The following is a 25,191-nucleotide window of genomic DNA, read 5'->3' on the forward strand; positions in this document are numbered from 1 at the left end:
CTGGGGAATCTCTACGAGATCAAAGGAACTTCACATCTGGCTAACAATTCTAAAACCCTTTTATCTAAGGTCTTTAGATACAGCACTGATCCATCCTGTTACATTTCAGACACATTTTCATATACGGTTGCAGTATAATGATGGAACAATAAAGCTGTACAAACCTCCAGTCAAAATGAGATGACAAAGGACAGTCACAATTCTTGCATTTGTTTAGTTGTTTGATCATGGTTAGACTTAGCTTCTTGGAATGAAACTGAACGTATAAAACTTTGCCTAAATGTCTGGTTGCGAAACAGATACCTGCAGCCGTGTAGTCAGGACGCCATCTTCCACAAGACATTCACCTAGCAGCGAGTGATTACATGATCACAGGCAGAATTAAGCATTTGCAAGGCCATATTTCTAGCAATCATCAAGCTGCCTGAAAATGGTTGACATTCAGTAGGGAATTCTTTGATGATTCAGACATCCCATAGGCAATGGGGCCTGAATGTTGGGCTGATCGCAATGAAGGTAGTGGTTCAAGTACATTCTCTTGCCTACCCAGTCCCAGTGATTGTGTCCACGAGTAGCAGAGGATGTTGCCTGCCAACCAAGAGGACAAGTTGGAACACATTTACAGAAATTTTCACGCAGAAATATTGGTCCAACTGGCTCATGGTCCCTGTGAGCAGAAGTCTTAAAAGGAAAGTAATCTTTTACTGTAACCAAGTGAAATTACCCAACAGTGTTTTAAGTCCTGGCAAGTGCATTTTGGACTCTGCGATCGCAGAAGTAAATGTTGGTATAGGCCCAAATAGGTTAGATTTCTGCAATGTAGTCCATGTGAAACAAGGACGTTCGCCATTTGTATATGGCAGGGCAAGCCATGCGAGCAGTTTCAATTGTCAAAACCATGATGCAGACACTTTTTGGACTAAAAGTGAGCTGGTGGTCAATGGGAACACCCGAATTTTGGACTTTTGACTGGTTGGGAATGTGGGGCTAAGTGGAAGGATCTTGGAGGCAAAACCACATTTAAGGCTGCTTCATTCAACTGCTCATCACCAACATCCCCAGATACGTTAGAGTAGTTGAGAGGAATTGCTCTCCAGATTTAAAAAATCTAGGTATGTATTTATGTAGGAGCAAATGTCAATGCCAAAAGAAAACAGACCTTTGACAAGTAGCTGGAGGGAAAGCTTGAATAGGAGGGAAGAGAGTGCTCTTAGAGCGGTCCCACAAGTAACAACAACAATGTTGGATTTAAAGTTGCCCAGTGCTATTGACTGGGTTCGATCAGAAAGCAAATCACAATGATATGATATGATATGGTATTTGTAACGCGCCTATACACAAGTGTTTCAAGGCGCGACGAGGCAGGGAGGGAGGGAAACAAGGGGAAGACAGACAAACGATCCTACTAGGCCAGGTGACATTCAGATCGCGCAAGTGCAGAGGTAAGGGGAAAAGGAGAAAGTGCAAGGAGAGGAGGTGGGGGGGAAGTGCAGTACAAGGTAAGTAGCGTAATAAAATAATAAATAATAAATAAAAAGGGCCCGCTGGTGGCAAGTGCGAGGTAAGTGCAGAGCAAGTGCTGGGAAGGGGGGCTGTAGGGATACAGTGACAGTCCCACAGTGCAGGGGGAGCCAGGGAGGCAGTGCAAGTGGAGAGTGGCTGGGCCCTGGACCGAGGTCGCTGAGAGTGGCCCAGATGCAGGTTTAGTGCAGAATTCAGTGGGGAGTTAGGCAGGTTTAGCAGGGGAGAGGGAGAGAGAAGGCAGAAGCGAAGAGGAAGGTTTTGAGGTACTTCCGGAACCGGAGATGGTTCTCAAGTTTCAGGGAGGCAGGAAGGCTGTTCCAGAGGGAGGCCCCTGCTGCGGAGAGAGATCTACCCCCAGCTCGTTGCTTCGAGAAGCGGCTGACCATGAGGGAGTTGGAGACGGATGAGCGAAGGGCTCGTGAAGGAAGATATTTAGGAAGAGAGAGTTGAAGGTATTTAGGCCCCAGGCCCCAGAAGGCCTTGTGGACAATGCAGAGGGTTTTGAACTTAATCCTCGCAGCCACTGGGAGCCAGTGAAGAGATTTCAGTCCTGGAGAGATACGGTCCCTGGGCTTGAGGCCAAGGACAAGTCTCGCAGTTCTGTTCTGGATAAGTTGCAGAGGGCGGAGAGTGGAGGCAGGCAGATTAAGATAGAGGCTGTTACAGTAGTCCAGCCTAGAGAGAACCAGGGCTCGGGAGACAGTGAGCTTCTGGGGGAAGGAGAGGAAGGGAAGAATACCTCTGAGGAGGTGCAGCTGGTAGTGTGACTTCTTAGAGACGTCAGATATATGAGGAGAGAAGGAGAGTGTGGAGTCGAAGATGACCCCGAGGTTTTTAGCCTTGCAGGTAGGGGCGGGAAGGGGGCCAAGGGAGGCCGGCCAGAGAGCTGCAGGGAAGGAGGGAGTGGGTGTGCCGATGAGTAGAATCTCAGTCTTACTGGCGTTAAGGCAGAGGTCATTGGCGGCACACCATTCCTGGATAGCAGACAGACAGTCGGAGATGAGGGAAGGAGAGGAGGAGGCCGAGGGTAGCCTGAAAATGAGCTGGGTATCGTCCGCATAGCACTGGAAGTGGGGGCAGAGAGCGGCGATGCTGTGCCAGATATTGGTTGAAAAGCCAGGGAGAGAGGTTGGATCCCTGGGGGACACCACAGGTGGAGAAAAAGATGTCAGAGAGGAAGGAGCCCATTTGGACCTGGGAGGGTCGACCGGAAAGGAAAGAGGTCAGCCATGCCAGAGCCTGACCAGTGATACCCAGGTTATCACGGAGACGGTTGAGCAGGATGGCATGGTTGACAGTGTCAAAGGCAGAGGAGAGATCGAGCAGAATGAGAACGCAGGGAGTGTTGGAATCGAGGTTCAGGAGCAGGTCCTCACGGATGTTCAGGAGAGCAGTTTCCGTGCTTCTGGCCGCTCTGAAGCCGGATTGATGGTCATGAAGATTACCAACAGATTCAGCATGGAGGTTAAGCTGGGAGATGGCCAGTTTCTCCAGGAGTTTGCCCAGGAAAGGAGTAATGGAGATTGGGCGATAGTTGGCCGGGCAGGAGGGGTCGGAAGAGGGTTTCTGGAGGAGGGGGTGCACAAGGGAGTGCTTGAGGGGGGATGGGAAGACTCCAGAGGCGAATGAGTGGTTGCAAAAGTCAGCCAGGGCAGGAGCCAGGGAGTCGATGTGGTCCTTGATGGTTTTGGAGGAACAGGGGTGAACCTGTTTAGACGAGGCTTTCATAGATCGGACTTGTCTGGAAACCTCATCAGCAGAAAAAGGTGGAAAAGCAGAGAAGGAGGGCGGAGGGGCGGCTGCAAGAGAGCAAGAGGAAGAGCCGGGAAGAGAGGGAGGGAGGAGAGCGGAGGAGAGCGAGGACAGGATGTCCTGAGTTTTTGAGATGAAGTGCGAGGCCAGTGCAGTGCAGAGGGCCTGGGAGGGGACAGGAGAGGTAGAGACTGCAGGCAATGATATCCCTCCTAGGCCAAATGGGTTAAAAGGACCCAGGAGGATACCAAATAAACCAGCAAATAGGCACTCTGGAATACGTGTAACGGCTACACGCAAAATTAAAAAACATCACATGCTAGCGTGCAGGGTGGAAGAGCATCACACCAGATGCATTTCACTCACACACAAGGCTGTGCCAAGGGTGACTCGCAATACAAAAAGTGTATAAAAGATTGTTGGAGTCACATGTTAAACATAGGTCATATATTAAGACATGTAAACATATTGAGTCATGTGGAATGCACCATCCAAACTACAATTATCTCAGGGGTGACCCGATTGTGCTTTAAACGGTCCTGGCATAAATCCACATTTTATGACCCACAACGTGCTATAATATATCAAATTGAATCATTTGAACAGTGCACTGCACCCAATAGGCCCCAAATACACACCATAACGCTGGTTTATTCAGAAGTTCATTTAATTAAATTAATTCAATTTATACATATGACAAACATTTTCGGGCCAACAATTTGCTTGAGTGAAAAAACGATAAATAGAAATCAAAATTTCTCAGAAGGAAAAAAAGAAAAAGTTAGAGAAAGAAAACAATGAAAAAAACAAATCAAACCCTTGTAGATATATATATATATAAAATCAATAAAGTTAATAGGTGTAGACGCAGATATATTCTATTAATCATAGAAATAAACAGAGGCATTCCAGAATATAACCCCGTTTGCAACATTTGGAAACAAATAATCATCCATGGTTCCATCTCTCAATCTTTTCCCTAGCGCCCCATCTTGTTCATCAAACTGCTATGGGCACCAACAAACTGCAAAGAAACAATCACTTTAATGCATTTCTGGGTTGTGCATTGCAATTGGGTATGTATTATCCACCTTTCTAATGGCATTAAGAATGCTGCTTCCAATATACAGCTTACGACTGATACAATAGTATGTATACCAAATAGGTCGAGTTAGAGTTCATAAACTGATGCATATACTCCATGTGGAAATCAACTTCTCATCTTCATACATCGATTAAAACTGTATTTACAGGTCACATGTATTGCAGATATTCTAATACAATGGGAAGCCAGCTTTGCTTGGTCTCACTAAAATAGATCTATACACACAGCAGTAAATCCCTTAAGAATGGGAGCTTCCAAAAGTCAAAAGATGGAACCACCAGATCGCTTGCCAGTTGATCATCCTGATGAAGGATTTTCTGATGTTTAATACATTTTAACCACCTCCTCTTGGGCACCGAATGACAGTGAAATATCAGAATACCCTTTTTTATGGGTGTATTGTGCATCAATGGTAAACCATATTCACTAAAAACAATCACATACTAGTCGAATTATCAATGCAAAACCTAATTCTTACTGCAATCGCCACATGTTCATAGATGTTCACCATACAGTATACACAGTTCAGTGTTTGCAGCGTGGGTACTCTTTGTATGGAGGAGTATTTTCCAGTAGTTGTCTTAGGATATAGCGGTTTCAATTTTAAAATCACAGACCTTAATGCTAAAGGCAAACTCAAGTCTCACTTTGACAGTTCTTCCAAGAGTGATTGGCCAGCATTCCTCAGAAGGAAGACCTAGTCTACGTACCAGAGCCATGACCCGGACTCTACACAAGGCTCAGCTCTGCATTCGATTGGAGACAGAAGAATGGGAATAGTCTTTCTGAGAAGGCGGCCCGATTGAAAGAGTAGAGATGAGCTTTAGTCTGAGCGTTGAACAGAGACAGACGTTTCTCTTCATAGTCCAGATAAATCCCCAGCTTCCGAGGGAAAAAACGCACAGGCGTAGGGGTTTCAGGGGACCCAACAGCCACACACATATCAGTTTTAAAATTAACAGCCCAGACTCCCCTCTCAGGTGACAATGGGTGCCTTCCCCTCCTGCTTACAGATTCTGCGGCCACCCCGACAGTCCATCCCCCCCCCTGAAACAGCAGCTGCACCTCCCAGTAATGTCTGCCAGAGGTAAAGCTCTCACGTGCCAGCACAGCACGATGTAAGGTGAATCTCTTGTGATGGTCTGGTTTGCACAGGAAAATCTCTGTGTGTTTCACACGTTTTCGTCCCCCAAGCACGACAAGATCACGATGGGCTGTGTTTGGATCCAGAGTCAACATAACTGCAAAGAGAAGAGAAAGTTGGTTAAAAGACTCCTCCATAGATGTAAAAAAGGCCAAAATCGGATAAAGCAAGAAGATACTATTTCTCAGTGGCAGATTTAGGTCAAAGGGCACCCTTAACCACACTGATAAAGGGCCTTTGTAAGGTGGACTGTGGGTTCAGAGCTTAGGGTGGGCAGAGTTAACGGCTGTCAACCAGTGTTGTAATGATGAACTTTAGGGACAAATCTTTTTGTGTTGGCTTTTCTACTAATGGAGCTGTGTTTAGGGGGTATGACTGGAAACAGCCGGTTCACCTCACAAGAGATAACTGACCAACTGGATTTCCTAATTCAGTGATCCTAGGGAAATCAAACTCCCATACCATCGACTCATGCCTTCAAAAATGACTTGGCCTCCCAGGTTCCTTTCAACGTTTTCTGCTCTCCTCTTCTATCTGCTCCTTTTTGTCCCCTTCCTTAAACCCCCACCCACTACTTGCACCTTCCATTTACTGCCTTTTACCTTCCGTCAATACCACCATTGCTTGCCCCCAACTACTATACATAAACAGACCATTCATCCCTCCAGTCCAACACTCAGCTGGACATACCTTTGATGCTCTCATCTTAGCAGACGACCTCATCTTCAACCCTCTCACTACATTGCTCTCTTGGTCTGCCCATTATCTCCTGTCTGCTCACCTTGACCTCTTCGGTCCCCTGACTAAGCCTCTGCCTGCACTGCCAGTCTCCTCGGTCATTCGACCGATGAAGCGAGGGCCAGTTGCTGCTTTTGCCACTATTTTCATTCCCCCCTGCCACGGACTCCCACACCGACACTTGCTAATCTTCATCTCTCTATTACCAACACCTTTGACATCCTTGCCCCTGTCATGAGGATCTGCATGAAGCCTGCCTCCAAGCACAATACATGTTATGACTCCGACCTAGCCTCTCTGAAACGCAAGTGCAGAGTGGCAGGCATCAGGCACATCCTCTGACAGACTGGCCTGCCACCTGCTCCAAAGGCAATATAGAGTAACCATCCGGAAGAAGATTGTCCGTATCCAAGCTTGCAATCTCTGGGCAACTAACACAGGCAAACTGTGCAAGGAACTCAATCCTACTGCAGACTCCACTTCTCCCCTGGCATCCCTGACCCTCTGTACTTCTCTGGCCTCCCACTTTACCAAAACTCAGGACATCCTGTCCACTCTCCTCTATTACACACCCCTCCAAGCTCTCAGGCCTCCCTTGGTCCCTATCCTTCCCACTTACACTCCTCTTTCTCACCCATAGCACCGGATGAGGTCTCTAGACAAGTCCCCACTGTGAAAGTCCCCTCCAAACAGGTGCTCCCCTGCGCCTCCAGAACCATCAAGGACAACATTCCCTCCCTTACGCCAGCCTTGGCCAATTTCTGTAATCACTCCTTTGCCATTGGCTCCTACCAGCTACCCCTCAAGCACTCCCTTGTACATCCTCTCCTCAAAAAGCCCTCTGCCAACCCCTCCTGCCCGGCTAACTACCACCCTATCTCCATTACCCCTTCCTGGGCAAACTCCCATGAGAAGCTGGTCATCGCCCAACTGATTCAACACACTGAATCTGTTGGTGGTCTCCACGACCACCAGTCTGGCTTCAGAGCAGCCAGAGCCACGGAAATTGCTCTACTGAATACCTGCGAAGACTTTCAAATCTAGATTCCAACTTTCCATCTGTTCTTATCCTTCTGGATCTTTCTTCTGCCTGCGACACGGTCAATCATGCCACCCTGACAAATAGGCTCCTTGACACCCTCGGCATCACAGGCCTGGCACTGGACTGGTTGACCGACCTTCCAAGGTTCAACTGGGCCCTTTGCTCTCCATCTGTAGCGTCCCTCAAAGCTCCATCCTCTCGCAGTCCACATCTACCTTGCCCCCCTGGCCCACCTGACCTCTCTCTCCTCACTTCGTGTTATGCAGACACGCAGCTCTCCAGCACGCTTCCCTTCATTCTTCCTCTCATACTCGACTGACTGCTATTTAGGCATGGTGTGCTGCATATGATCTCTGCCTTGATGCCAGTAAGACCGAGATCCTCCTCATTGGTACCCCTGCTACCTCCTTCTCCCTGGTCGCCCTCTATGGGTCCCCTCCCCTCACCCTCTTGTGAGGCAAAAAACCTTTGTATTATCTTTGATTCCTCTCTCTCCTTCTCCCCTCACATTGCGGACCTTGCCAACAAAGCATATCAGCTGCACCGCCTCAGAGGCATACTCTTTCCCCACCTTCCCCCAGAAAATTGCTCTGGTCCCCTCTAGACTGGACTACTGCAACAGCCCCTTCCTCAATCTCCCTTTATCCTCCTTCTACCCATTCAACTAATCCAGAATAGGGCAGCAAGACTTATCCTTGGCCTCTAGCCACTGGCTCCCGGTTTCTGCTAGGATCAAGTTCAAGACCCTCTGCATCATCCACAAGGTCTTTTAGGGCCTGGGACCCCACTACATCCAACTAGTTTTCCCTAATAACTCCCCACTAGAGTCCTTCGGTCTTCTAACTCCAACTCTCTGCAGATCAGATGTTTCTCCAAGCAGAGCGTGAGGGGTAGATCTCTCCTCCACAGGAGCCTCCCCTCTGGAATGGTCTCCCTGCACCTCTCAGGCTTGAGCCGGATCTCCTTAAATTCTGGAAGCTCTTCAAGACCCTCCTTTGCTCCTCTTCCTTACCTCCTCCTCCACTGCTAACACATCACCCCCCCGCCTCCATCTGCTGCAGCGACTGGCGGCCTGGCTCCCTCCGAGTTCTACAGGGCACCAGGCCCCCACCACCCAGTCCGCTCCCCCTCGCACTTAAAATATGGACACTCACTCCCTGTGCCCCATGCAATCCCTGGCACTTGCCTCCAGTTAGCACTCGCCTAGCCCCGCCCCCACCCCCGAGTACTCCAGTTTCTTTGCAGGACTGGAGTAGCAAGATCATTATAAATGGTCCACCTATACAGGTGGGCATTTTGAAACATTTCTCTACTCCTAGGAACCCACAAGAGGCCCTTAAGGCTGCATATAAACTTGCAACGTCGGTAAGACCAGGCGGCGCCTAGGGAGTTTATGCATGAATTAAAACATGCATTTATGCAGACTTCCAGGTGGGTGAACATCAATAATAGGGAGTTTGTAGACACCTATTTCCATGCATTACCCATATACATAATTACTTAGTGCGTAATTTCCATGAGGGCAGGATACTGGATTGGGTACTAGAGCAAGCAACCAGGATTTAAGAGGTCCAGAAGCCCAGTGAAAATAAAAACACCAAAGCCCCAAAGCCATCGACCACATCTGCCGCTGCGAAGGTGAGAGGTGAAAAGTACCCCTTTTTATTTATTGGATCTTTGTAAGGAACCTATACAAAAAATGGTGTTTCAAGGTGCCGCAAGACAAAAAGGGGGAGCAAGGGAGAAAGATAACTGTCCTACTAGGCCTTGTGACATTTGGATAATGCAATTGCAGTAACAAGAAGTGCAAGAAGGGGCAGGTGTGCAGTTCCCCCTCACCCTTTCTCGCGTTGAACCTGGGAAGGTTGGTCAGAGAGTAATGAGGTCAACCAGTCCAGTGCCAGGCCCATTATGACAAAGGTATCAGAGCAGATTTGTCAGGCTGGCATCGACCATGTCAGGAAAGATCCAGAAGGATAAGAACGGATGGAGAGTTGGAAACGAGATTCGAGAGAAAGTCTTCAGGGTGTTCAGTAGAGAAGTTTCCTTGCCTCTAGCTGCTATTAAGCCAGACTGGTGGTGGTGGAGACATTTGGGAAAGGATCAGCTGCTCCAGGAGTTTGCACAGGAATGGGCAATGGATATAGAGTGGTAGTTATCAGACAGGAGGGGTCGGCAGAGGGCTTTTTGAGGAAAGGATGCACGGGGGAGTGCTTGAGGGGTAGCAGGAAGGAGCTAGTGGCAAAGGAGTGATTACAGAAATCAGCCAAGGCTGGCACAATGGAGGCAATGTTGTCCTTGATGGTTCTAAAGGAGCAGGGGAGTAGAGGAAAGAGGATCTTGAGAAGGGGGCTAAAAATGTTCCTCCTGCCAACAAGCTGCATGAGAAGCAAAGGGGACCTCTCCCACCCACCTCAATCGACCCTTAGGCAGGATTCCAGAACAATGACCCCTCTGACCCCGTCACCTACGTAAGCCCTCGATAGAAGGGTACCAAACCGACCCTGGGGTATGTGTATAGTCACCTGGCACAAAAGGGGGGGTGGGGCAAATCAGGCAAGTACTTCAGTAGGAAATTTCCCTCCAAACTTCCTGCAGGAGCGAAGTAGCACTCCACCTCCCAACCTGAATTTTTGCAACAGTTACCGTCAGAATTAGAACTCCCAGAACAATCCTCTTTCTCCGGTTCCAGGACAATAGATCCCTGAACCGTGGAGAAGGGAGAATCGGTACGGAAAATGATGTGGTTAATTATGGAGGAAATTCCCTGTACCGAAGCTACTGCGAGAGAAGGGACAATTATTCTTTCCGGCAGGAATCAAGGTATGAACAGAGACCTCATATCATTTAGGTCAGGAGGAGTTCAAACCCAAGTGAGCCACTGTTTTGGCATACAAGTAACTGTAGCTGCAGACGATTTCTTTGGGTAAGTGTCCTTTGGCTACTTCTTCAAGCACAGTGACATAGGATGATAATTATCTTTCAAGAAGGCTGTGTCCTAATGGGGAGAACGTAAACCCTTCTTGGAGCTGCAACTCCAGATATGTACTTCGAACAGATCCGTTGGGGCGGGTTTGCTTGAAAAATGTTATTTCATCATTAACGCATCCTGTTCACTCTTTCCAAGTTGACTGCAGTCATGTACATGAATAGGACATCCTCGAAGTCCCAATCCTCCCCATCTAGACTTTCAATGGGTCACATGCTTTGCCTCCCTCATGTCGCAGATCATAGGGCAGAGTATTTGCAGCATGAAGGCATGGTTTTAATTAACTAAATGCGGCCAAGTGGCAGGGGGGGAACGATGGGAGGCAGCGCAGGGTTGAAGGGATTGGAGGCCATCCAGTTGTGGGGGCAGGGGGTATAAGGCTGGGAGCTTGATCAGCCGAAGGGGGCTCGGAGTGCAGGGTTGAGAGACCGAGCAGGCAGAGTACAACGATTTGAGGGGGTGATGGGGAAGGGTTACTTACAATTTCTCCCAGAGCCCGGCAAGAACAGTAAATACCATATGCTGACAAACCCATGATCACACAAATTCGGATGCTTTTAGATGCTAAACTGGCCTTTGGTTCTGTTGCAGAAGCTCATCTATAATCTTGCACAGATCATACAGTGAAGGATAGAAAAAGAAAGTGTTAATATCCAGTATTATAGCATTGGATTGCTGCACTCGAATCAGAATCACCTCTCCCACAGAGGTTCCATAACTGGTAGTCACTTCTTTCACATATACATTAATCAAAGATGATTGATCACAACTGTAACATCTCCCCTCCTCCCTGCTTGTCATAAGGAAAATGGAAAAACTCTTCCAATAAAGTATTATTACAGACAGACACTATTGCCTCAAGTCATTCGTATGCGCAGGAGGGGTATTTTTAGAACTACAGTACTGCCAAATGTCTGCACATAGATCTACTATACTTTCAAGCAGAGTGCACTGTAGCTGTACATTGGGGCAATGCAACCGAGGTGAAGGATTGCCATTAGGGGAGGCGAGACAACCAGAGGGTCCGATTTTTAATAAAATGCTGTAATCATTCTCAAAAAGGGCAGTCTGCTTACCAGAACACCCTTTTATAAGGCTCTGGGCCAAAAGCAGTTTACACATGCCCTGCTGCATCATTCTCCAGATCTGCAGCTCCTGCACAGAGCAAGTTCAAAAGTTACATGTCCTTTTACAACAGCTGCGGAAACAGCATGTACCTGCAGACAGATTGCATTTAACTTCTGCACCTTGGATCAAAAAACATAATAGTGGCCATGAGTCTGGCAACAGGGTAATGTCTAAGAATAAGTCACACATGATTTTGGACTGAACACAATTACTAAAACTGTTACCCGGGACTCAAGGGGTTAACGCTCGTGAGCCCCCTCCGTTGTAAAGGCGGAGTTTGACTGGGCAAGGGGGTTATGGGGCACGTGCGCTGCGAGTGCCAGTTCCAGTTTGGTTGTGAAAGAATAAAGAAGTTCCTCTTATCTCTCCGTGTGTGCGTCCTTCATTTGGGCCTAGATCCCTAGGCAACATTTGGCGACGAGGATCTCTCCCGCGCACCGGAGTCCTCCTCCTACGGCAGTCCGCCTGTGGTGGCCGATCCAGCGAGCCCCCTCCTCCTGCTCCACCTCCGCGCAACACGGCACTCCGCCGAATCCGCCTTGCCGGACCTCCTCCGTCGAACCTCCGCGGAAGCGACCCCGCCCGCGCACCCGTGGGCCTTCTCTCCCAGGCGCCATGAGCACCTCCAACCCGGGGTCCAGCCAGGGCTCGCCTCAACTGCCACGGGTGGCGAAGTCGATTCAACTACGACTGCCCCCGCCGTTCACTATGACTCCTCAGGCCACCAAAGGCCCCAGATGGACCGACTGGATGGACGATTTTCGACACTTCGTGAGAGGTTCCGGCGACGGGGACTCCCCCAATATGAGAGACATTTTCCTTAACCTGGTAGGGGGAGAGATCAAAACGGTCGTCAAGGCCATTCCGCCCACAGACCAGGACACTTTTCCCAAGCTGATCGGCGCTTTGGACAAACTGCTTATCATCGAAGTCAATCGGGACTATGAAAGATACCTGTTCAATCAATGCACCCAACTCCCGCAAGAGACCGTCGACGAATTCATCACACGTCTACGGGTGAAAGGGGCGAACTGCCAATTTGATGCGTTCTCGTTAGAGGAAGCTATCCGGCTGAGGGTGATCGAGGGATGCCTCTCCCCCGCACTCAAGAAACAGCTCCTCAAGAAACCGCTCACCATGCCCGAGGTCAGTGAACTCGCCCGCATCCACGAGAGGGTGGATGCGCAGGCCTCAGCCATGGGCCATTCCAACAACGCGAAAGTGGACTCAGGGGAATTCGTGGCCGCCATACTGCCCCCCCGTCAAGGCGACAGGGGCCCTCAGCCATATAGACCACCGATTGCCCCGTCGATGTCAACCCCGCGTCTGCAAAGACAGTGCTACCGCTGCGGGATGTCCTTCCCCCACTCAGGGTCTTGCCCAGCCCTGTCCCAGCGATGTACCAACTGCGGGAGAGAAGGACACTTTCACTCCGTTTGCAGGGAGGGCGTACCATTTCCACCGATGCGGCCCCAGGCGGCCCCCAGAATGCCGTTCCGCCCGCAACCCCTGCAATACAGCCAGCCGAGACCATATCAACAAGGCCTCGGCCAGAGGCGTTACGTTCGTGCGATGGACGAATACCTAGCGGCAGGATATGCCCCTCCGTATGACCAGGCCGAACAGCCCAGACATTTCACAGACGAATACGACAACCCGCCTGCAGAATACAGGCCGGAAACCCTCTGCCAAGACGACCAGGCGGCGGCCTACTACGCGCCGCAGGACCACTACGACCAGGATGAGTTCGTGAACCTCATCCTCGACAACAAAGAGGCCAGGGAGGCCCCGCAGATCCCGCTCAAGATGGCGAATTGCCAATTTCAATTTATGATCGACTCTGGGGCCACAGTGAACATCATGGGTGAACAAGACTACGCCAGGATACCATGCCCGCCACAGCTCAGTCCGTCTCGCTCCAGAATCTTCCAGTGGGGTGCCGCCACCCCGCTCCAAACGGTGGGTCAATTCACCCAGTGCCTTCTCCTGAACGGGCGGCAAGTCGATGCGACCATTCACGTGATACGGTCCCTCGCCAAGAGCCGATGCCTCCTTAGCTACTACACGGCGTCGCACCTCGGACTGATCGAAATTCACGTGAATGCGGGAGACGTGATCACTGCCGCAGCGGCCAAACCCGGCCAGGGGAACACGGTAGATGCGATTGCCTATCATCAAACTCAATCGCTCGTCTCACAAGAAGACATCGCGGAGGCCTTCCCCAAGCTCTGCGTGGGGCTAGGAAAACTACAGGGACCCCCCATCCGGCTCCACATTGACCCCAACGTGCGTCCAGTGCCGCAACATCCCAGAAGGGTCGGATTCCACCTTCAGGAGACAGTTTCGGAGGCGCTCCAGCAACTGCTCCGCGACGACATTATTGAACCGGCGACGGGGCCGACGCCGTGGGTGTCCCCCCTTGTGGTGGTACCCAAGGAAGGGGGTAAGATCCGCTTGTGTGTGGACATGCGGGTGGCCAACACGGCGATTCAACGGGAGCGACACCCGGGACCATGTATTGAGGACATGATTGTGCTGCTGAACAGTGCCCAAATGTTCTCCAAACTGGACTTAAATCAGGGATACCATCAGCTGGAGCTCCACCCTGATTCCCGGCCCATAACCACGTTTGCGACACACGATGGGCTCTTTAGATACCGGAGGCTGAACTTTGGAATCTCATCTGCCGCTGAGATCTTCCAGGAAACTATACGCCAGATCATCCGACCTATCAAGGGGGCTCTCAATTACAGCGACGACATTCTCGTCTTTGGATCGTCCAAGGAATCCCATGACAGGGCTCTACACGACACATGCGAAGCCCTTCAGAGTGCCGGCCTCACGCTCAACATATCAAAATGCCGGTTCAGCAGAACAAAACTCAAGTTCTTTGGACATATCTTCTCCAAGGACGGCATGCTGCCTGACCCTGAGAAGGTCGAGACGATCACCAACCTCGCCGAGCCCCGACAAGTGGCGGACGTCCGCTCGTTCCTTGGCATGGCAGGATACTGTGCGAGGTACATCCCCCACTATGCCTCCATCACAGACCCGCTGAGGAAACTGCTACAGAAGGAGTCGCCGTTTGAATGGACACAGGCCTGCCAACAGGCTTTCGCGGACATCAAGCAAGCCCTCGCCGAGGCTCATCGCCTCGCATATTTTAACCCACAGTGGCACACCGAGGTGGTAGTCGACGCCAGCCCCGTAGGCCTCGGCGCCATTCTGGCCCAAACCAGTGGCGCGGATGTTAACCCCAGACACGTGATTGCATACGCGAGCCGAGCGCTATCAACACCTGAACTAGCCTACTCCCAAGCCGAGAAGGAGAGCTTGGCAGCCGTCTGGGCGTGTGAGCATTTTCATAACTTTATAATCGGAAAGAAGTTTACGCTGATCACCGATCATCAGGCACTCCTCTCATTGTTTGGGAACCCGCATACCAAGATGCCACCGAGGATCGAGAGGTGGGGCATCCGCCTCCAGGAATATGATTACGATATCGTACACCGCCCGGGGGGCGACCTTAACCCCGCTGACTACCTCTCCCGACACCCAGTAGGGGCCCCGCTGGCACGGAAGGGTGACGTTGCGTATGTGCAATATGTGGCGGCTCAGGCGCTGCCCCCGGCACTATCACTTGAAAGGGTAGCGGCCGCATCGGCAGCCGATCCCACGACAGCCCTGGCGATCAGCCTCACGACGGCCAACAAGTGGAAAGATCACCAGAGAGCCACCCTAGCTCACCCGGGCGTGAACAAGCAAGAAATCGAACGGCTAGCCAGGGTCCATGGTGAACTGGCGGTAAAGGACGATAACATTCTGCTCAGAGGGTGCAGGATCGTCATCCCTGCCACACTCAGGAGCGAGGTGGTCAGCATAGCGCACGAAGGTCACAGGGGAGCGGAGAACACAAAGAAGCAGCTCAGATGCCATGTGTGGTTCCCCTTCCTGGACGCAGCTGTGGACGAGTGGGTGAAGAACTGCCACGCCTGTCAGTGCACAGCCCCTGCAGAACGTCCGCCCCCGCTCCAACACACTCAAATACCTGAGCACCCATGGGAACGAGTAGCCATGGATTTTTACGGGCCCACTGAAGCGGGCGACTACATTCTGCTCTTCGTGGATGAACACTCAAGATTCCCGATTGCCAAGAGAGTCAGTTCCACAGCGTTCTCTCAAGTCGCGGCAACGATAGAAGAGGTCTTTAGTGAGTGGGGGATCCCCAAGTGGGTCAAATCCGACAACGGACCACCGTTCTGTGGACACGAATTTGGGACATTGGCAGAGCACCTGGGGTTCAGGCACATGAAGATCACACCACGTCACCCCCAGGCTAATGGAATGGCGGAGCGATTTATGGGATCGATTAAGAAGACCATTCAGAGGGCACGGCTGGACGCCGTTGATACACACCAAGCGCTATGCCGCTTGTTAAGAGACTACAGGAACACTCCTCACGAGGTCACAAATAAGACGCCTGCAGAGCTCATGTTCAGATATGTGGTGCGAACTCGCATCCCGAGGAGTACGGTGCAGGCTGAGCCGGCCGACCAAGATCTGCTCCAGAGAGATGCGGTGGCAAAAGAGGTTGCGAGGCGTCGCACCGATGCACGAAGAGGAGCGGTGCTGCCGGAGCTCCAGGTGGGAGACGAAGTCCTGGTACAGCAGCCGGCAAGCAGGAAGACAGACCCGCGGTTTGCTCCAAGCCCCATGAGGATTGTTGCCATGAAAGGCACGATGGTGACGGCGGAAGATGAGAACAGGACCATCACCAGAAACTGTCAGCAGTTCAGGCCATATACAAGGAGAGAGCCCACGGAAGGAACCCAAAGGGCACTTTCACCGGAACCACGGATGCCGAGGGATGATGAGTGGTTTCCCCCGGAAGGGGACCCCCGGGACATGGCCCAGAGTGAAGTGATTGAAGAGGAGCCTGATCTGGGGACTCGAGGTGAGAGGCCGAGACGGCTCATAAAGAAGCCGATGAGACTTGTTGAAGAGTGTTGAGTTATTTGTTGAGACACAGCGTGTCAAGTTGATGTTTGGACATATTGTCCGGGGGTAGTGTTACCCGGGACTCAAGGGGTTAACGCTCGTGAGCCCCCTCCGTTGTAAAGGCGGAGTTTGACTGGGCAAGGGGGTTATGGGGCACGTGCGCTGCGAGTGCCAGTTCCAGTTTGGTTGTGAAAGAATAAAGAAGTTCCTCTTATCTCTCCGTGTGTGCGTCCTTCATTTGGGCCTAGATCCCTAGGCAACAAAAACCACATCAAATTGGCATACAAATGACAACCCTGTGAGCTCAGGTCCACTATGGAAAGACTATGCAGATTGATGGCTAGCCTGCCTGACCCTGCTTCAGCAGGAAAGACAAATGGCAGGAATGCAGTCACTTGATTCTCTGGGAGGATGAGTAATAACTCTCCTAAAGAACAAGAGCTCTTACCAGGACTGCTCCTGTGAACCATACTTCAAAGAGGCACACCCATAACAAAGACCAGTCTCACAACAGTTTGTTGCATATCCAAGTTCCTTTCAAACTGCAATGTGGGTGAAGGGGGTGGAGTTATAGTAGCCAGGACACACAAAGGATTTTTCATTTTGCTTTTCTAGGGGCGCCCTCACTCTCCAGTCCCTTCCACATCCTGCAGAACAAGGTACTCTGGGTATGATGCAAGAAGGCAAAGGTCACTGGTCACAGTGACATGGATTCAGCCCCTTACTACAGGTCTGCTTTCATCCAATTCTGTGTGCTTGCGTTCATAAGGGAGGGGTCTTCCACTCCTTTGATTCACCTTGGACTTTTAGGAAGAAAAGAATTCTTTGGACCTTTATTGGAAACGCAGTCCATTCCAAAGACCTGCAGTTGTGAGGTAAAGATAGCGTGGTTCCAAGGCAGAGGCAAGTTAGGTACCCCAACCATTGCCTGGGAACATTGGTGATGACTTGCTGGTAGACCAAGGCCTGCTCCCTGCCAGCTCTACTGAAACAAAGCCTCTCACTGAAGGCGAAGGACCCCTGCAGGAGCCAGTTTAGGCACCTGGAGTGACCATATAGAGAAAACCTAATCACATTGTCCTTTGATTCGAACTTGCAGACCCCTTAGTAGTCCAAAGCAGCTTGACTCTTGTTCTCCATGCCTCAAACCATCCTTGAACCAAATTCAACTGGCTTCGCAGCCCTAGACCCACATGACTCTCGGTGCTGCCTTTGGCACTTGCATCAAACTTCTAACTGCTGCTTGGATCCATCAAACCAGTTTGACACTGCATCGATCTTCACATTGAACAGACAGACCTGGACGTGAAACACTGGTACCATCATGTCAGTTGGCAACTATTTGGTGGTGCTAATCGTCTTAAAACAGCTCGACCATCAAACAAAACCTGGTGACTGAGCTGCATCATTCCAACGCAAAAACTGCACAAAACTCGGCTTCAAGCCTGTCTTGCTGCACTCTAACCCAATTCAACTCAAAAGAACAGCACAAAAGTCCAGTTTGATGCTGCTAAACCATTGAAAACATAATTCGGTACTTCTGAGAGGCCCAGACCCCCTGATAAACATTTGGGACCACAGTTACTGATGATCCACCCTTTTGCACTTTTTACAAAGATTGTTTAAAATTATTATTATTATTTTTTTTAACTAAGTACCCAGAGGGCGTTTACACCCAAGTTCTGGATTTTTAGATAGTCGAGTGCATATTGGTTTTACTAAAGTATAAATATAATATTTTTTATTGAACCTTGATTTGACACTTATTTTGGATTCCTCATACTGCTGGCCCTTTGGATTGCTACAGTGAGCCCTTTCAGATCCCTCTTAGAGTATAGGCAGCCTTTGGCCCACATTACCATAAAAGGAAAAGGAGGTATAAAAGGTGACAGTCAAGGTAGCGTGAGGATCGATTAGCCATTTTAGCCACTACTCCTCCCTAAACTCCTACAGAGCAGTAGCCAACCCATTTACAAGTAACCCCAGCATTTTCAGTCCAGCGTTTCACTTATTCTGGCCAATATAAGGCAAAGATGCATTGTATTACATGTTGACCACTTACAATAAAACAATCAAGCTTTACAACGCTTGTCCTGATGCGTTATCCTCACTTTTCCACGGGTGTGGCAATACAGGTCATAGCATACAAGAGAAATCTTGGGTAATACTAGCCATTGCTGGATTTCAGGGATTGAGAAAACTAGCACCGTAAAGCTTCCTCAGCATGGCACATATTACTGGGCTGATGTGATTTTTGCATCTGGGGTGATGTGTTCAGGCATAGCAGAGATGAACAAATTACTTACCCCTGGTAATGTTATTTCGACTGGATGTTCCTCCCACATATTCCTCATCTTTGATATACTCGATATCCTGCTTGCAGCTCGGAAATTCTCAGCAGAGGGCGCTGTACGTCAACCTCGTGTCCATCGAGAGCCTCTGTCCTTCGAGTATGAAGTAGACACTGGTATATATGGCACTCACCACTCCCTTGCCCAAGTTCGTGTTTTTCCTCTCACCAGCACAGCAGTCTTTAAGATGAGAATACTTGCGGGGGTGGTGTAAACCACAGAAACTCCGAGAGGGGCAGGTTGGGAGGGGCAATGAGAAATGTGGTAGGAACATCCAGTCGAAAGATTACTACCAGGGGTAGTACATTTGTTCTTCGAATGGATTGTGTCCTCCCACGTGTTCCTAATCTTTGATATTCTCCCATAGGAGTGTGTTAGAGGAGGTGGGAAAGAATTTAGATTTTGGTTCATGTGGTGTAACACAGCCTTTCAGAATCTGGATTCCCGGAGGGGAATCTTCACAGTAATATTTCTCAAATCTATGCACAGAAGACCAGGTGGCAGCATTGCAGATGTCTTGTAGCAGTACCCCCTCTGGAGGGTTGAAGTGGCTACACCTCTGGTCAAGTGGGCCCTTAGATCTTTGGGAACCTCTTTCTCGGCCAGTTTTGTAATATTCGGATATACATAGTATGATCCACAGAGGCAGCATTTGTTTAGTAACCGCTTGTCCCTGTCTGTGGCCCGCATAGTTGGACGTCCACTCTTATCTTAGAACGTCTGTTGATATAAATGCTCAAGGCTCTTCTAGGGTCAAGTCTGTAATCTCTCCTCTTTAGATGGACAAGGAGGGTAGAAAGCTGGTAAGAATCTTGTGTGCCAAATTAAATTCTGACACTATTTTTGGCAGAAAAGAGGGACAAAACCTCAAAACATGGTCCTTTGGAAAGATTGTGAATAGTGGTTTAGAAGACAAGGCTTAAAGGTCGCTCACTCTGAGTAGAAGCAATAGTCATTAAGAATACAGTTTTCAAAGACAACATCCTAAGTAAAGAAGATTGTAACGGTTCAAATGGAGAACCCATCAGGAAGCCTAAAACTAGGCTGAGATCCCAGACAGGAACAATAAAAGGAAACAGCGGTAAGATGTTGGTCAACCCTTTCAGAGAATGGATGACTATAGGAACCTCGAAGTAGGACCCTTGTTCAGGAGAGCACTTGAAAATGGACAGCACAGCCAGATAGCCTTTTGCTGTAACAACCTGTAGATCCTGATGGGTTAACTGTAGTACAAAAGACAAAACCAATGGTGCGTCACAAGTAAATGGATCAATTTCTTTATCTGTACACTAGCTGCAAAATGTGTTCCAATGGCAGCGGTATAAAGATTTTTGCTGGTCTTCTGGCCGAAAGCAACACCTCCATGACATCTTCAGGAAGGTCCCAATCTTTGTACCTCAACCTCTCAAAAACCATGCGCCGAGATTTGAGGGTCATGATCTCTGGATGAAGAATGCACCCCCCCCCCCTCTTCTCTTACGAGAGAAGGTCCTCTTTGTGGAAGATTAATTCGAGGGCAGATGGGCATTTCCAGAAGTTCCGGGTACCATGTCCTCCTGGCCCAGTCTGGGGCAATCAGGATCAAGGATTTCCAAAATTTTCTTAGCCTCCTTAGAACATGAGACTGGGATCGGCACACGTACAGAAGTGGAAATTCCCAGTCCACTACGAACGTGTACTCTAGAGCTCTTCTCGGGGGAAACTGGAGCAGAACTGTTCGCACTTCTGGTTGACACTGGTCACAAACAGATCTACTTGTGGGGTTCCCCAAAGGGTGAAGATCTCTTGAAGGACTTCCTGAGCCAACTCCCACTCGTGGGAGACTGCTCTGCCTGTTCAGAGCATCTGCTGCCATGTTTTCTTTTCCGGCCCGATGAACTGCCGACAGATACCGTCTTGCAGTGCCCAAAACCAAAGCTGCATTACCTCTCTGCACAGAGGCAGTGACCCCCTACACACCCTCTCTTGTTGTAGTAATGCATGGCCACTGTGTTGAGTCATTATCAGGACATTCTTTCCTCGTACAGAGGGCAGGAAGGCCATCAGCGCTAGTCTGATTACCCTCAGCTCCAAAAGGTTGATAGGCAGTGGACTCAGACGGAGAGTGCCCGCTGATTGTTAGATCGTTGGTGTGAACTCCCCAATCAGATACGTAGGAGTCTAACAATCGTAATCGCTGGTCATGGTTGACAAAAGAGATCCCCCACCTGCACCCCCACCCCACAAAAACACACATTTTCCTTGACAGACCAGCACAAGAGATCATGCGTGACCCTGTTCGGATCCATACCAGATCCACCATCCTGCCGGAGAACTGTGGCCGAGTCCTGAGGGCCCCCTGATGAGACCTCATCGTCAGATGGCCTCAGAGGTGAACGGGCTCCGATCAGCCAATCCACATAGGTTGCATTACACCAATGTCCAGGTAGGGGTAGATGTGACCCCCCCTACCCCGCAGATTCAATGACACCACTGCCATCAGCTTGGTGAAATGCCTGGGGCAGAGGTCAGCCCGAATAGCAGAACTCGAAACATAGTGAGATCTGCCAACAGCAAATCACAGATATTGCCTGTGCTTCAGATGAATTAGCACATGAAAATAAGTATCCTGGAGCTGAAGGGCCTGGAGGATCTGAGAGAAAGAGAAAGTTAAACTTGTCCTTCCTAAGGAACTTGTTCAAGCATCTCAAGTCCAAGATGGGTCGCAACCCTCTGTCCTTTTTCGGGATCAGAAAATAGGGAGCGTGCACCCTTCTACAACAGTTTATGAATATCCTGAAGAAGAACAAGTTACTTACCAACTGGTAACGTTCTTTCGATTGGATGTTCCTCCAAAGTATTCCTCATCTTTGATATTCACGTCCAGCGTCGGCTGCTTCGGAATAAATTCTCGGTAGAGGGTGCCGTGCGTCGAAAAGTCGATTTCCCTCGAAGGCCTCAGTCGATGGGGATGTCATCGGGTGAACAAGTAGCACGCGCGGTGCCCGTTGGCCTCAGTTCGGTTTTTCCCTCCTGTTCGTGTTGATTGTCAGTGTAGGCAGACAGTAAGTTGTAACAGCATAGGAAATTCTACAGCGTGGTAGGATGGGAGGGCGATGAGGAATAAGTTTGAGGAACATCCAATCGAAAGAACGTTACCAGTTGGTAACTAACTTGTTTTTCGAATGGATTGTGTCAAACATTCATCTTTGATAGTACAGCAGAATTTGGAGAAGGGAGTAGAAGTTGTCGGCATTTATAAGGCCGAATACAGTACTGCCTTATCAAAGGGAACATCCTGAGAGTGGGAAGCATCTAGACAGTAGACTTTGTAAATGTATGCAGTGAAGACCAAGTTGCTGCATTACAGATTGATTTGATAGGAAAGCCCCCCTTGAAGGGCTGCCGAAGAGACTATACCTCTGGAGGAATGAGCCCTCAAGCCTTCTGGAGGGTCCTTGCCCGCCAATTTGTAACATTTTGAGATGCCAAGTATAATCCACCTTGATAAGGTCTGTTTTGAAACAGCCTGACCCAATTTTCTTCCGGTACACCCATTAAAGAGTTGGTCATCCACTTTGAGTCTGGAGAACCTAGAAAAATAAAAGCTTAAAGCACTTTTATGGTCCAACCTTTCCTGCTCTTTACCGGGATGCAGCAGGGGGTAGAAAGCCGGCAGAACAATTTTCTGATTCAGATGGAAAAATCACATACAACGTTTAGGTAGGAAGGAGGGCCGTACCCTCAACACAACCTTGTCCTTGTGGACAATGGTATAGGGTGGCCTGGAAGAAAGTGCCTGCAACTCGATCACTCTACCTGCAGATGTTAATGCAACCAATAATATGGTTGTAAAGGGCATGTGTGCAAGGGTTCGAATGGGGCACACATTAAAACTTTAGAACCAAATTAAGGTTCCAAACTTGGACTTGAAAAGAAGGTGGGAACACATTTGTGAGCCCTTTTAAGAATTGAATAGCCAAGGGAATTTTAAAATAGGCGCACTCTTCCGAAGAGCGTTTGAAGATGGAAAGCGCTGCCAGGTAACCTTCAATGGTCCAAACATGGAGACGTTTATGTGCCAATGACAAGAGGAAAGGTAACACCTCTGGAATTGAACATAGAAAAGGATCAACATTCTTTTCTCTGCACCTGTCGCAAAACATTTTCTAACGGCAACGGTACAGAGACTTTGAAGCTGGCCTTCTTGCCGAAAGCAAGAACTCGATGACGTCATTCGGGAGTTCCCAATCCTTGCATCTAAGCCTTTGAGAAACCAAGCGTGAAGGTTGAGAGTGTTGACCTCTGGATGGAGATCCTGTCACTCCCTTTGTGAGAAGATATTCTCGCTGCGGCAGACGAATCAGGACAGATACAGGTCTAGAAGGTCTGGGTACCATGTCCCCCTGGCCCAATCCGGGGCAATTAGGATCATGCGGTTTCCGAACCGTCTCAACCTTCTGATTACTTGAGGAAGGACAGGGATCGGAGGGAAGGCGGATAGTAGTAAGTCCCAATCCACCACAAACGTATCTCCTAGAGCTCCTCTTGGAGGAAATTTCCTTGAGCAGTACCTTTCGCACTTGGAGTTGCTTCCGGTCGCAAAAAGGTCTACTTGAGGGGTTGCCCAAAGATGCGAATATCTCTTGAAGGACTTCCTGAGCTAGTTCCCACTTGTGGGACACTGCACCCTGCCTGCTCAGAGCGTCCGCCATCGTGTTTTCCTCTCCGGCCAGGTGAACGGCTGATAAGGAGATTCCTTCCTGACTTGCCCAGTACCAGAGCTGCATTTCATCTCTGCAAAGTGGTAGTGACCCTACACCTCTTGTTGAGGGAATGCATGGCCACTGTGTTGTCCGTCATTATCATGACATGCTTTCCCCGTATAGATGGTAGGAAGGCTTTCAGCGCTAGTCTGATTGCCCTCGGCTCCAAAAGGTTGATGTGTAGTTTGGACTCCAATGGAGACCAACGACAGCTTACGGTCAGATCGTTGGCGTGGGCTCCCCATCCAGTGAGTGAGACGTCAGTCACTACTGTAATCTCCAGCCATGGAAAAGTTCTCCTTTCAGAATATTGTCCTCGCAGGCCCACCACAGAAGATCCTGAGCGACCCTGCCTGGAACCTGGAGCAGGTCCGTCATCATTCCTGAGAATTGGGACCATTGAGTTCTCAGAGCCCATTGAAGGGATCTCATTTTCAGGCTGGCTTCTGGCACCAGAAAAATGTAGGATGCCATAAGGCCGAGCAACCTCAAGAAATTGTAGGCTGGGAGATTTTGGGCACTTTCAAATTTGAAAACCATCTGAAGAAAGTCTTGAGCCCTCGCCTTGGGTGACAAGCTCTTTCACAAGAATGCGTCTAATACATCGCTGATGTATTAGAGCGTTGGGAAGGTGTCATCTGACTTCTTTAAATTGAGGGAGAATCCCAGTCTGTGAAGGGGGTGGCAGGTGACCTTGAGATTATCCAGGGCTTGCTCGGGAGAGTGTGTCCTGATCAGCCAATCATCCAAGTAGGGGTAGATATGAATCCCCCCCTCTCCCGAGATACGCTGCCACCACTACCATCAGTTTGGTGAAGAACCTCAGGGCGGAGGTCAACCCGAATGGCAGGACTCGAAACTGATAGTGTGAGCCGCCAACGGCTAACCTCAGGTATTTTCTGTGCTCAAGATGGATCGGCACATGAAAATAAGCATCCTGGAGGTCCAATGACACCAACCAATCCTGAAGTTGGAGCACCTGAAGGATCTAAGAAAGAGTAACCATCTTGAACTTGTCGTTCCTGAGGAACTTGTTCAAGTATCTCAAGCCTAAAATGGGTCTCAGTCCTCCGTCTTTCTTGGGGATCAAAAAATATGGGGAATACCAACCCTTGTTCCTCTCCGCTACAGGTACCGGTTCTATAGCACCTTTCTCTAGCAGGGTTAATATTTCCTGCACAAGGAGCGGATCTGTAATCCTCAAAGAGGTTTTCCCCAGTGGATTGTTGTGAGGCTGCATTTAAAATGAGGACAGTAACCCTGGGCTATTGTTTCCAGAGCCCAGGCATCTGAAGTAATGTCTCGCCATTCTTGCAGCTGTTGAGATAGTTTGCCCCCCACTAGTGTTTTGTGATGCAAGCTCTCAAAGCGGTTTTGTTGCTGTTGCTGCAGCTGCTGATGGCAAAGAAGCTGGAGCTGGCTTTGCACTTTTACCCCATCCACCACGAGAGATTTTCCTTTGGCCTCTTTGACTGGCCATTCCACTCGCCTTTCCATATAAAGGAGTAGTAACGATAGGATTGTCCCCTCCAAGATTGTCCTGATGAACAAAAAGGCTGAGGTTGCCCAACAGCAGCCCCTAAAGATTTGGCAGCCGCCTTTGAGGTCTGCATCCTCAAGACTTGTCAGCCTTGTTGCCAAAAAGGTGAAACCCATCAAAGGCATGTTCAGAAGA

At 49.5% G+C, this 25,191-nt stretch overlaps 1 protein-coding gene across 2 annotated transcripts in view; it reads right to left on the reverse strand.

The window, feature by feature from the left end:
- Positions 1 to 3,930: 3,930 nt before the first annotated feature.
- LOC138582110 (E3 ubiquitin-protein ligase TRIM39-like) overlaps positions 3,931 to 25,191 on the reverse strand; it is a 473,056-nt gene continuing 451,795 nt past the window's right edge. For both annotated transcript variants that reach the window (XM_069653088.1, XM_069653087.1), the window contains exon 7: positions 3,931 to 5,622. In XM_069653088.1, the coding sequence (XP_069509189.1) occupies positions 5,111 to 5,622 (512 nt within the window). In that variant the 3' untranslated portion in view covers positions 3,931 to 5,110. The remainder of the gene's footprint in view (positions 5,623 to 25,191) is intronic.

This window comes from Ambystoma mexicanum, chromosome 3q (genome assembly GCF_040938575.1).
Source record: "Ambystoma mexicanum isolate Mex_15411 chromosome 3q, UKY_AmexF1_1, whole genome shotgun sequence".
Lineage (NCBI taxonomy): Eukaryota > Metazoa > Chordata > Amphibia > Caudata > Ambystomatidae > Ambystoma > Ambystoma mexicanum.